The sequence below is a fragment of the Balaenoptera physalus genome (genome assembly GCF_965194825.1).
Source record: "Balaenoptera physalus genome assembly, chromosome: 10".
In the NCBI taxonomy this organism is placed as follows: domain Eukaryota; kingdom Metazoa; phylum Chordata; class Mammalia; order Artiodactyla; family Balaenopteridae; genus Balaenoptera; species Balaenoptera physalus.
Window position 1 is genome coordinate 20,113,780 of NC_138889.1, and position 14,382 is coordinate 20,128,161.

General features: G+C 36.4%; 1 protein-coding gene across 6 annotated transcripts in view; it reads right to left on the minus strand.

Annotated features, from left to right (window-relative positions):
- Positions 1-14,382, minus strand: part of NPAT (nuclear protein, coactivator of histone transcription) — a 53,331-nt gene that overhangs the window by 10,316 nt on the left and 28,633 nt on the right. For 2 of the 6 annotated variants that reach the window (XM_082476846.1, XM_082476844.1), the window contains exons 5-12: positions 12,126-12,166; positions 11,382-11,606; positions 10,332-10,413; positions 9,270-9,357; positions 8,471-8,562; positions 8,302-8,389; positions 2,361-2,457; positions 1,258-1,386 (exon numbers count right to left, since the gene is read on the minus strand). In XM_082476846.1, the coding sequence (XP_082332972.1) occupies positions 1,258-1,386; positions 2,361-2,457; positions 8,302-8,389; positions 8,471-8,562; positions 9,270-9,357; positions 10,332-10,413; positions 11,382-11,606; positions 12,126-12,166 (842 nt within the window). Of the gene's footprint in view, positions 1-1,257; positions 1,387-2,360; positions 2,458-8,295; positions 8,390-8,470; positions 8,563-9,269; positions 9,358-10,331; positions 10,414-11,381; positions 11,607-12,125; positions 12,167-12,564; positions 13,682-14,382 lie in introns of those variants that run through there. The other 4 variants (XM_082476845.1, XM_082476847.1, XM_082476848.1 and 1 more) reach the window with 3 other exon arrangements.

Genomic DNA, 14,382 nt, shown 5'->3' on the forward strand with positions numbered 1-14,382 from the left:
ATAAATTCAGGGGTAGTCAGTTTCAACGAAGTGGGAAGAGACTTTCTGAGAAAATAGGATTTGAAATTTCATTTTGTGCAGGGCAGAGCTTATCTGAAGCACAATCTTCCACACATAATATATATGAGAAAGACACGCCCTCCTACAATTCAGCCTGAGAAGAAATGGAGGATTGGGTTTGGGTAGAGGCAAAGGACTCAAAGTAGGAATATAGTCTGAGATATTCCAAAACTGGTTTTTGGAAGGCGTGATGTGAAACTTGGAAGCCATGAAGTCTTTTGAGGGAGTTGGAAGGGGTCATGGCATTTAAGAATAGATGAACAGAAAAGATTATTTTGGCATAGCTTGGCGTAGACAGAAATGGATAGAGGTGGTACCAAAGAGGCGTAAAGTTTAGCAAGTGTGAGATGCCAGGATAATGTGAGAGAAGCCAGGATAATGGTTATCTTTGAGGAACAGGGATGAAAGGAGTAGTGATTGGGAAGGGATATGAAGAGGTGTTTTTGTGGTGCTGGCGGTATTCTATTTTTTGACTTTAGAGATGGTTATGTGGGTATTTGCTTGATTATAATTCAATGAGCTAAAGTACACTTTCATTGTGCGCTTCTGCATATGTTATGTTTCACAAAAATGAAATTTTAAGAAACTTGGCCAGTATTTAAAAGATCTAAGATAGACATATTCACTGCCCTCCCTCATTCATAAGTAGTTACTGTGGACAATTATGTGCCATACTGGTACTCTATGGGAGGCAGAAACATAAAGAACTGACTTAGCAGACACATAGGAATATAACCTAAAACCTCATAAAACCCATAATTCAGGACGATCAGCAGAGTATATAATTTCCTCTAAATAGGTGAGATATTGATATTGATACTGAGCACTCAGCTAAGCTTGCTTGCGAGGCTGGATGACTAATACCGCAAACCAACCTTACACATCAGGGATTTGGATACGTGCCTCAAAAAATTATGTGAAATGTTACAGACAGGTTGAACTGGTCAACACTATTAACACCAATTTGTGCATGTCTACTGCATCATGAAGGAATGAGTACTAACAATTCACCTTTTAATCAAAGTACTAAAGGTGTGGGAATAATTTTTTTTTTAAATGAAGAGAGAAAACTTAGAAACACAAAAATGACCTACGTGGTAATTTGAACAACTTTCAAATTAAACAACATTTTCTGCCTTTGAGATTTTGAGACTGATACTAGGATTTAGATTGATATTAACAAAATCAAATTCTTACCAGATACTTCTGTTTCAAAAGGACCTTTAACTGCTAGATTAGTTTCACCTGCTAAGACTACATTGAGATTGGTTTCCATATGCTGACTGGAAATGCCTTGTGATATATTTTTATTATTCTTTGTTTTACCTGTTAAAAAGGGAATAGGGAAACAATTGGTTAAATGACCAAAATAAAAATAAGCAACAATTAATACAGCTTGACAGTGGTCAAGCAAATGTTAAAGTTTGGTCTTAATTATAGTCCTTTAATTATAGTTTTTAACATGTTGCCTGGTATATCATTGACAAGTATGATTTTTCCACTAGACCAGTGCATTTTTAAAAAAAATAAATTTATTTATTTATTTATTTTTGGCTGCGTTGGGCCTTCGCCACCGCGCACGGGCTCTCTCCAGCTGCGTGGAGCGGGGGCCACTCCTCGTTGTGGTGCACGGGCCCCTCACTGCAGTGGCCTCTCCCTCCGCGGAGCACAGGCTCTAGGCGCGCGGGCCTCAGCAGCCGTGGCTCGCGGGCTCAGCAGTTGTGGCATGCGGGCTCAGTAGTTGTGGCACACGGGCTTAGTTGCTCCACGGCACGTGGGATCCTCCTGGACCAGGTCTCAAACCGGCGTCCCCTGCCTTGGCAGGCAGACCCTCAACCACTGTGCCACCAGGGAAGTCCCTAGACCAGTGCATTTTTAACATGTTCTCAGACAATGCTGGTCTGCTGGTTTGGAGACTACACTTTGAAAACTACTGCACTAGGCCATAAGATTGAGGGCAACAGACAAATATTTTTATTCCTCTTGTATTATCCAACTGTGTTTAGTATAATATATGTACAGGAGTAGACCTCAACACATTTTTGATGACTGGCAAAACTGCCCACAACTAAACCCCCTCACCCCAAAAACTGTTCCTTATTTTTTACAGCTAAAGTATCTTTAAGAAAAAATAAAACAAAAAAGCAACAAAAAAACCTCTTTCATATCCATTATGTTTGCTTTAATGAAAACAGGAACTTTTTCCAGATGCTCTGGGAAATGTTGTTTTACTCTGTTTAAGCTGTTTCTCCAGAGAAACATTTTTCTCCTAACTGCTTTGATAGAAATGTTCTACTTACCATAGTCAAATAGATCAAAGAGTGCCTGAAATGCTGGATCCGATTCTGTCTGTTCCAATATATCCTGTATAGCTTCTTCAGACATGTGGATTTCACTCTGCAAAAACAAAAAACAAACAAAAAGTGATCCTAATTGAATTAATATGGTTTAATACCAGCAAGGTAATTAGAGGACATCTGATATTTTGTACCTTTTATGTAGTAATCCCTTCCAAGAAAATTTCTTCTGGGGCTTCCCTGGTGGCGCAGTGGTTGAGAATCTGCCTGCTAATGCAGGGGACACGGGTTCGAGCCCTGGTCTGGGAAGATCCCACATGCCGCAGAGCAACTAGGCCCACGAGCCACAACTACTGAGCCTGCGCGTCTGGAGCCTGTGCTCCCCAACAAGAGAGGCCGTGATAGAGAGAGGCCCGCGCACCGCGATGAAGAGTGGCCCCCGCTTGCCACAACTAGAGAGAGCCCTCGCACAGAAACGAAGACCCAACACAGCCATAAATAAATAAATTAATTAAAAAAAAAAATTTCTTCTGATTGTAACACTATTCACTTAAAACAAATTAAAACAGGAAGACTAGAAAATAGAAAGTGAATGCTCCCTAATACCACTAATTAGAGTTAATCACTTTGGTGACTATATCCCCAAACATTAAAATAAAATAAATATAGAATAAAACCATGCTATAATGTTATTACTTGACACACACCACTGTGTAAGTTTAAGGTGTACAGCATAATGACCTGACCTACATACATTGTGAAATGATTACCAAAATAAGCTTAGTTAATATCCATCATCTCATTTAAAAAAGAGAGAAAAAGAAAAAAATATTTTTTTCCTTGTGAGAACTCTTAGGATATGCTCTCTCTTTTTTATTATTTATTTTTAAAAATTTATTTATTTTTGGCTGTGTTGGGTCTTCGTTGCTGTGTGTGGGCTTTCTCTAGTTGCGGTGTGCTGACTTCTCATTGCACTGGCTTCTCTTGTTGCGGAGCACGGGCTCTAGAGCACAGGCTCAGTAGTTGTGGCGCCCAGGCCTAGTTGCTCTGCGGCATGTGGGATCCTCCCGGACCAGGGCTTGAACCGTGTCCCCTGCATGGGCAGGCGGACTCCCAACCACTGCGCCACCAGGGAAGCCCCAGGGTATGCTGCTCTCTTAATTTTCAAATACTGTTGACACTTGAACAACATAGGTTTGAACTGTGCAGGTCCACTCATATGCAGAATTTTTTCAATAAATACGTATTACAGCACTACAAGATCCAAGGTTGGTTGAATCTGCACTTGCAGAACTGGATACATGGAGCGCTGACTGTAAACTTTTCAGTGGGTTTTAAAAAAATTTTTAGTTTTATTGGAGTATAGTTGTTTTACTATATTGTGTTAGTTTATACTGTACAGCAAAGTGAATCAGCTATATGTATACATATATCCCCCTCTTTTTTGGATTTCCTTCCCATTTAGGTCACCACAGAGCATTGAGTAGAGTTCCCCGTGCTACACAATAGGTTCTCATTAGTTATCTATTTTATACATAGTATCAACAGTGTATATATGTCAATCCCAATCTCCCAGTTTATCCCACACCCCCTTCCCCCTTGGCTTAAGTGGGTTTTTGACTGCATGTGGAGTAAGCACACCTAACCCCAAGCTGTTCAAGGGTTAACTGTATACCATACAGCAGTGTTAACTATAGTCATTATGTTGTACACTGCATCCCCTGTACTTATTTATTTTATAACTGGAAGTTTGTACCTTTTGACCAGCTTTATCCAATTCTTCCACCTCTGACCTCTTTTTCTATGAGATTGGTTTAATAATGTTGTTTAACCTGCTTTCTTCACATAAGTTTGTTGTACACTGCTTTCTAGGGCCTTCAATATAAATCTACCTCACTCTTTTTATCTGCCTGTTTTGGTTTCTTCATTTTATTATTTTTTAAATTTTAAAGTTTTGGCTGTGCCACGTGGCATGGGGGATCTTAGTTCCCCAACCAGGGATAGAAGCCGCACCCCCTGCAATGGAAGCACAGAGTCTTAACCACTGGACCGCCAGGGAAGTCCCTGTCTCTTCATTTTAAATACTTCTTTCAAATGTTGGACAATCCTTGTTTATGTGCTCATACTTAAAAGGAGCATGCCAAAAGCTGTCCTTAAACCCTGTGCCAATAAGGAGGCAGGGACCTTGTCAACTATAGTCTAAGCTGTAGAATAATTACAGAACCATCTGTATTTTTAGTTTTTCTTATTTGAGTTAGATTTCTTGCTGGGACAGTTTATGGCTGACAGTAGTGTTTCTGAGGAACAGTGTGAATGGGGAAAAGATATGGAGTTTAACTATATACTTCCTAAACTTTACACCTTATCATCCTGTTTGTAGCCCTATCTTTACGTTAACTTTCAGAGGTACTAGAGTCAAGTCTTTTGGAATTTCTGTGTTGTAAAGTGGCTTTTACCTGAACTTTGCCTTTACTGGCTTAGAATCCTGGGTCTGCTAAGTCAGGTACCACTTGTCCATTTCAAATTCTAAAAAATTCTTTTTCTGTCCTTTCCTCTTCTCTGTCCTCTGTCCTGTGGGTTTACGCTTTTTCTTTCTTTTTTTAAAAATTTATTTATTTTATTTATTTATTTTTGGCTGTGTTGGGTCTTTGTTGCTATGCACGGGCTTTCTCTAGTTGTGGTGAGCGGAGGGCTACTCTTCGTTGCGGTGTGCAGGCTTCTCATTGCGGTGGCTTCTCTTGTTGCAGAGCACGGGCTCTAGGCATGCAGGCCTCAGTAGTTGTGGCTCGCGGGCTCTAGAGTGCAGGCTCAGTAGTTGTGGCGCACGGGCTTAGTTGCTTCACGGCATGTGGGATCTTCCCGGACCAGGGCTGGAATCCGTGTCCCCTGCGCTGGCAGGCGGATTCTTAACCCCTGAGCCACCAGGGAAGCCCCTGTGGGTTTATGCTTTTTAAAAATTCCCTATACTGTCTTTTTAGTAGGGTACAAAACTAAACGTTTAACCCACTATCCTTCTAAAGGGAAAGAACTCTTTTGTTTACATAACTCTGCCACATTTAGCCAATTCTCACTTTTGTACGTTTGCATTTTTTCTAATTTTCAGTTATGGTAAATAATACGTGAAAATCTTTATCCAGGCATCTGTTCATTCTTTGGGATTAATTTTATCAGTGAAATTACTAGGTCAAACAATGTATATATTTAAAATTTTGAGAAATCCTGTCAAGAAGCCTTCCAGAAAAGTTGTATAAGAATGCTTGTTCTAATGTATGGACACCAAGGGGGGAAAGCAGGGAGGGGGGTGGGGGTAGGGGGTGGGGTGGTGGTGGTGGGATGAACTGGGAGACTGGGATTGACATATATACACTAATACGTATAAAAGAGATAACTAATAAGAACCTGCTGTATAAAAATAAATAAAATTTAAAAACGGAAAAATAATTTATGTATATATAAACTGAAAGGATGGGTAATACTAATTATCAGTTTTATTGGTAAATAGCAATGAATAAACTGATATCACCAACAAAAAAAAAAGGAATGCTTGTTCTGTTCTATGTAACAATGTACATGCTCTTACCTTTAATGGGGAATATCAATTTTTAAGCATTATCAGTCTAAGACATAAAAGTAATCTGTTGTCTTCATTTGTATTTCTTTACTATTGAATTAATTTCCATGTTTATGAACATTTGAACTTGTTTGGAGATCAATATGATTTAAATGGAATGACAAACTTTTCAAATGAATCTCATAAGAAAATTGACAGAATAATTTTGGCTAAAACACTCTATTTCAAAGAAGTTTCAGTACACTCTGGCTAGGGGTATTCATTTAGTCTCCTTTTAATAGCACAAGATTTAAAAATTCTCATTTTCAGTTATCTGTAAATCCTTCTGCAATGCTATGTTTTCTTCAGTTTTGGTGAAGCATACATTTGGATCCCAAGGGATAGGAAATTCATGTGGAGCAAGAGGTAAGGTGGAACTCTCACAAAGTGATTAAAAACTTGGATTTTTAAAATAAAAATGGCCATAAAATGAAAAGAAAAACTTGAAGTTAAAGAACCAGTTAACCTTGACAATGAAGATATACAGAGAACATCAATAATTCTTGATGAAATGTGATTTAGGAGAAAGCCAGGAGCTTGAACAAATATTTCTGTATCAATGAACTTGAAAATTTACAGTAATATAAATAATGTCAAGAGCCAACAATGCAATGTTAATCAAACTATGAACTGGTGCATACCCTCTTACAAAAGTTACTGCTGAAGAAACACATTTTTCTAGTAAATTTCTTATTACAGTCTAAACTTTAAAAATCAGAATTGAAAGAATCTTGAAATACATGTTCCAAAGGTACTTGGTGGTTTGCCTTTTAATTTTCTTTGATGATGCTTTTAACAAGCAGATATTTTGAATTTTACAGAAGTCTTAAAAAAAACAGTTAGCGATCTGTGTAGCGAAAGAAATCTTGCCTACCCCAAGGACACAAAGACGCGTTAAAAACATTTAAAAAATTCACCTATTTGTACAACTGGCTCTGTTCTCTTAGTGAAGCTTATGTATATACTACCCCATTGGGCATTATGTATTGCTGTACTTTCAAAGTCATTGAAATCTGAATTTTTAACTTTTCCCCAACATACAATATTACGAACACCATGAACAGAGTGTTGTGTCTTCACTTTCTTATAATCTCTCACAGTTATCTAATAGAGTGTCTTGATTATGGTAAGTACCTATGTATCTTGTGGAGAAAATGTAAGTAAGGAGTTGAAGGTTATAAAAATTTAGAACCCGGGATATGTTGAACGTTAAGATAGGAGAAGCTTTTTAAACAAGACTGCTAAATAATTTAAAGGTTGCTTTCAAAAGCTTGTCATGTTTTCTTAAATTTACTGAATTTCACTTTGGGAAAATATATCAAAAAAAAAATTTTTTTTTTTTTAAGTATTCTGAAGGAACTGACAAAAAGAAAAAAAACCTCAGTGGTTTCACCCAGAATTCATTATCTGAAAGAAAACTGCTACCATAAATTCATTATAATGAATTCATTTTGTGGCACAGCAACAAAACTGAATGTATTATCTGAGAGTGCAAGTAAAAGGCTATGCAATAGCCAAAATCTCAGCTGTTCTTCAAAAAGGTATTTGCACCTGGACAAATCTTAAAACTCATATTGTTGAATTCTTCTTTTACCAGCTCACCCTCTTTCATCTTCACTCTCACTGAATAGCAAGTGACTATAGCCCCTATCTTCCTTCTCTTAGCAATAAATCTCACCATTATTCATTTAGTTAGTAACCTTTCTTTTTTAAAGTGTCTTGTTCATTTTATTTTGTTCAATATTACTTGGATTCATCATGTATCTTTAACATATTATTTCATTATTTCTTTATATTTTTATACAGTTTGTAGCAGGTGCAGAAGAAATGTAATTTATTTTATATATACTGTACAGTACTGCTTACTGCACAAAAATATAACCACTAATGAATCTTTAACTATTAAATACTAAGAAATATATGACATTGTTGTATGGATACAGGAAAAGTGTTTTACTGATATCTGGAAGAGTTGGTTAGAGTTATTAGATGGTTAGGAATGTCTTATTGCTTTTACCATCTAAATAACGCAATTTTAATATATGTAAATCAAATCATCATATTGTATGCCTTAAACTTATACAGTGAGAGATATCAATTATTTTTCAATAAAACTGGAAAAAAAAATGCAATTTTGACCTTGAAAATTCACTAACACATTTTCAGGTACAGATTACATTTGGATAATGAAGGAAATTTATAATTTAATTATTATTTTAAATCATTTTATACATCTGTTAGTAATGGTTTTGAAATGAAACAAGAATACCATCAGTTTTAACTATGAATATATGTACCACACACACACAAACACACACACACCCTTACCCATACCTGAAGTCCCAGGAGTTCATCAATTGAAGTCTCTGGTTCACTAGGGTTGCTATCTGTTTGCTTAGGTACTTGAGCAATATTGTTGTCACTGTAATACAGAAAGGAAAATTTTTAGCATAGTTCTCAATTAGGCAAAAACAATTAGGTATTTTAAACACAAACAGCTTACCTAGTCAAAAATTTATTAATGTTTTCTGCAAGCTTTTCTTGAAGAGATTTGTTGCTTAATATTTTTTCTCGAGCATTTTCAATAACCATTTGCTGGAAAACAAAGTCAATATTAGCAAAAGCACAGGATAGAGTATTATGTTATTTATTTAAAAAGAATCAATGGAAGCTGGATAGTTTTAATAAATCTAGGTGGAAACTCAAAAAGTTATGGTGGCTCCCTCGATATTAACACCTGACTAGTATATGTTAACCGCTTACAAGTGTTTTCACAGATCCTTCACCAGCTCTTTCTTCACTGACTACAGAATACAGTTCCAAACTCTTTAGCTTTTCATACAAGATTTTTAATAACCTGTCTCTATCCTAGGAAAAATGCCCTATTATATTGCATAATCCAGCACCAATGATGTATTTACAGTTTCGTAAACACACTTCTGTTTCTTACCTGGTGCATTTGCACATGTTATCTATTCTGACTGGACTGTCTGCTACTGTTAAATTTCACGACAGTCTATCCCAAGGCAGTTCTACTGCAGTCTTTTTTCTGGCCACGCTGTGCGGCTTCCAAGATCTTAGTTCCCCAACTAGGGATTGAACCCCTACAGTGGAAGCACGGAGTCCTAACCGCTGGACTGCCAAGGAACTCCCTCTACTGAAGTCTTATAGAAATACTGTATTTTACACACACACACAAACACACACATAATCTAAATATACATATATATATATTTGTGTATATATCAATAGTTATAAACTCAGGAATATCTTAAGTTGCAAAGTTTGGGAAGGTCACTTACTTTTTCTACTGCAAATGTATTTGGATCCTGGAAATTCCGTATTGTTGAATGAGGCCCAGACAAAGTGATACTTTTCCTTTGAGATTCACTGAAACACATTTTAAAAGCTTGTCTTTTAACTAGTATGAATAACCAATTCAATGATAATTACATGTAAAGACAAATCTTAAGATCATGGTAGAAAAGATACTTTCTCTATTTGTGGTAGGAACAAAGGGCAGTAGAGTTGAAAAGCATTAATAGACTTGAATTAAGAAATGAATTTGAGGCTTAGCTTTATTACTTATTAGCTATATGGTCTGTAGCAAGGTACCCTCTGACCCACTCTATAATGGGATAAAACCAACTGCCTTATTGGGTTTATGAAAGAATTCAGTAAAAATAAAGTATATGTAAAGACTTTATAAAAAGGTCAAGGTTCTTATAAATGTTAGATACTATTATATTAGTTCTATTGTTTTAGGTGGTTAAGTGAGAAACCTTGCCATAAAGGAGGATGAGGTTAGCCTTGAATGAGAGACAATCAACAGTAAAAATTCCAACAAAAATACCCATGGCATGGCAGTTGAGAAAACAGAAAAAACATTTTAAACTATTATCTCTCTTTTCTGAAATATCCTTCAAACAAAGACACATGGGCTAAATAGGACAGAAAGAAACTTTTCTCAGAGAATGTCCCTGAGAAGAGTTTTTAACCATCGATTTAGAACTTTAAGTATGTGTTTGTAGACCTTAAAACATGCAGATATTATATTTGTTTAAAAGAATGCTTATTTCAAAAAATCTGAGCTAACATCAATTTTAGATATACCTTTCTATACCACTATAGAAAAAAGATATTTCTAATGAAACAGTGATTAGGTCAGTGATTACAAAACACAACCTGATTTCAGGGTGGATAGAATGTGAAAAAAAAAAAAAAAGTGTTTTGAAATGGATATAATAGTAAATAGTCTCAACTACTTAATGCAATCTTGTTACCTTATTCACAATGTAAATATCGTGGTGTAATTTTATTTTTTGGAAGGTTATTGGAAACTTGTCCTTTTAAAAGACATTTACCTTTTGCGTCTACCAGGAGACATTAAACTGGCATGAGTTTTCCTTTCCTGAGGACCAGGAATGATATTTAAAGCCTCTCCAGCTGTATTTCAAGAGAAGAAAGCAGTAAGTCAAGGAAACTGAATAGTTTTCTATACTTGAATTAATGAAATAAATAGCACTACAAAGTGATTATTATTTTATATTAAATTCAGTTAGTATACACTGAGTGCCTACTCTGTGCAAGGCACTGTAGAAGATATTAAGATATATAAAACATAGTCTCTGTGACTTAAGGTTTTATGATAAAATACAAAGTACAGTATACAGAACAGTCTCAACAAAAAATATCATGGCAGAACAGAATAATTATAAGAAGTATAAACTAAGTGTACTGGGTAAGTGTTTTTACCCAGAGGTGTTAAAGAGGTTGGAGAAAAGATGGAAATAAGGGAGAACATAGTGGATGTCAATATATTTTACCTGTGCAGAAGAGAAAAGAGACTGGTCTAAGAACTGAGAGGTGGCACCTCAGTTCTAACCCCAATTCTGTTATTAACTAGCCTTTTGCCCCTTAATATCATATGTTTATAATAATTTCAAGTATATAAGAAGCAAGAAGTATCAGATGATCTCTAAGTTTATCCCTAGCTCTAAGATTCAGCCAGGAATATGCAGGATTTTCAACAGGTAGAGATGGAAAAACATTCCTCATTCCAGCAGGACAGACTACCATGAACAAAGATAAGAAGGTGGTGAAATATAATGCGTATTCCTTTTAAAATCAAATAACAGGGTCTTTTCTATTAATGAAGAGAACTGAGAACTAGAACAGAGTTCAAGGTTGGACTTCAGCTAGAACAGACATAAGAAGAATCCTAGATTAAAATGTCTCATAGATTTAATAATATGCATATTTAATGGCAGATTTACCTAAAGTCTATTCTACTTCTAGCCTCTTATCTACTTTTTGCTATAATTTTATACCATGAATATAAAGACATTAGCACATCATCTCATTTATACAGTTTGATTAAAAACAAAATTTAAGAGTGCAAAATGTTAACTTACGGGTCATAGTGTCTTGTGACTGTGAATGGTTGACCACTACAAAATTTGACCTCAAAGGAGTTGAAATCTGGCCAGCTGGCCGAATAACTTGTGTAGCTGTCAAAGGAGAATTAGTAAATTGCCCTGAAAGATACGGTAAAGTCAGCAACTCTGAACTGACAGGAGCTGCTTGAGATGCAAGCCTTCTCTGCCGTTTGATTTCTGCAATTCCACTTCTTGTTCGGGCTGAAACACATGAGCATTTAAAAAAAATAACTCAATGTCAGAGTAGTTTGGGAATTTTAAGAAGTTTACATGATATGTGTTCTACTACATATTTAACATGGTGGATCTACGGACTGAAAAACAGCCCTTAAAAATATCAACTAAGTTTACGTGATAATTTCAAAAGAAACAAACTAAAATTGAGTACATTCAAACTTTAAAAATCCAAGAATACATTTCTTCTGTAATAATTCACACTGATAACATCTCCACAAATTAGGAAACAGACTTATGGAATGAGAATTAAAAGATGTGAATACATGAGAGCCAATGAGAAAAATAAGGAATATTTAAAATGCATATTTTTACAATAAATGAAAATATTATTTCCTAATATGATAACAGTACTTAGAAAAGCAGTAGTTTAAACAAAATATAAACTTATTATACATGTATTGTTAACTAAAATGTTCATCTGACAGTAAGTTTGAGTTTAAAGTAATTCTGAACAGTATTTATAGTTTAAAGTTGAATACCAACCTCTCTGATTGGCAGCAAACCCTGGGGAACTTTGCATGCTCCTAATAAACAAAAGTAGTTTGACATTAAAAAACTTCTGTTGCCAAATACATTCTGATTTAGTTACAGTCAGACCTGAAGTAAATTATGAGTTAAAAGGCAAGAAATCTCTCTCAGACAAAAAAGATAAGCACTTTTTCTAGGTAACCAAATCTTATTTGTTTTAGGAGAAAAATAGTGGCATATAAACATACACACACACATAATTTTAATAATCAAGTTTCTATCCAATGCAATAAGCATTACAGAGCCTTGACATCCCACTATGAGTACAATTTGACTTGAATTTAGGAACTCAATATATTTAAGAAAGCTATAATATTTTACAATTATCAATTATCTTTTATAACTATAGAGATGCCTTCCCAGAGAAATTCTGATTTTACATATAACTCCATACATAAATACTTCAGAATCCAAGTTGATTTCAAAGGAGATCCTGCTTTCATCAAATTTATGACTATGACATTACTTCATGGAAGCTCTAAAGAAGGAACAAAGCAAACAGATAAGAAAATTCACAATACAAGCTGATTCTCCTTTTAGTATGAACTGAAGTTACCCATGTATTGATATTTTGTAAACAGTCAGACACTGTGCCATTGTCCTCAAAAATCTGTCAAATAAATCGCTACCAAAAAGAGCCACAAAACTTACTGAATCGAATAAGCGCTTTTTTTCTTTTTTTTGCTGCACCCCATGGCATGCAGGACCTTAGTTCCCTGACCAGGGATTGAACCGACGTCCCCTGCATTGGAAGGCAGAGTCTTAACCACTGGACCGCCGGGGAAGTCCTGAATAAGCAGTTTTAATAGCACACGAACCAATCTTGGAGAACACCTGGCTAAGAGCCTTCTTTTTTTATGTAATACCTTGTCAATAAAATGTTGCAGTAACTTATAAATATTCATAGGTGTTAATTAAACTGTGAATGTCTTTGAGGATGTTTGCAAGGGGAGGAAAGATGAGGGTCAGGAAAGGGGAATAAGAACAAGACTACTGGGCCTTCCCTGGTAGCGCAGTGGTTAGGAATCTGCCTGCCAATGCAGGGGACACAGGTTCGACCCTTGGTCCAGGAAGATCCCACATGCCACGGAGCAACTAAGCCCGTGCGCCACAATGAAGCCCACACGCCCTAGAGCCCGCACACTGCAACTACTGAGCCAGCGTGTTGCAACTACAGAAGCCCATGCTCCTAGAGCCGGTGCTCCGCAACAAGAGAAGCCACCTCTGGATGGACCTAGAGTCTGTCATACAGAGTGAAGTAAGTCAGAAAGAGAAAAAAAAATACCGTATGCTAACACATATATATGGAATCTAAAACAAAAACCAAAAAAAAGGTTCTGAAGAACCGAGGCAGGACAGGAATAAAGACGCAGACGTAGAGAATGGACTTGAGGACACAGGGAGGGGGAATGCTAAGCTGGGACGAAGTGAGAGAGTGGCATGGACATATATACACTACCAAATGTAAAATAGAAAGCTAGTGGGAAGCAGCCAAATAGCACAGGGAGATCAGGTCGGCGCTTTGTGACCACCTAGAGGGGTGGGATAGGGAGGGTGGGAGGGAGACGCAAGAGGGAGGAGATATGGGGATATAAGTATAGCTGATTCACTTTGTTATAAAGCAGAAACTAACACACCATTGTAAAGCAATTACACTCCAATAAAGATGTTAAAAAAAAAAAAAAAAGAGAAGCCACCTCAGTGAGAAGCCCACGCACCACAACAAAGAGCAGCCCCGGCTTCCCGCAACTAGAGAAAGCCTGTGCGCAGCAACAAAGACCCAAAGCAGACAAAAAATAAATAAATAAAAAGGTAAGACTACCAAATGAGATGTGGTACAGAGTTACACAGAAAGCATTTGGAGCCATTCTAGCAGTTTAAACTGAGGAAAGAAACAAGGCCCCTCCTTAAGTGGGGTATTCACTTGTAGCTGTCGGAGAAGCGTAAGAAACTATGGTTTTCATACTAGACTCTAGTTAAATAAGATACATTCTAAAATTGATACTTATTCTAAGGATGGTGAAACTGGCATTCCAAGGCCCTGACATATGTAGAAGGCAGATATTAGTCCCATGTGAAAATTCTAAAAGAAGATTCAGAAGTATTACTATTCAAGTTTGTTTCTTTATAAGGGAAGAACAAAGGAGGCACGGATTCCACATTATCAATTTTCTGCATGTGTAATGAAGATACAAGTGTATAAGGGAAGTCA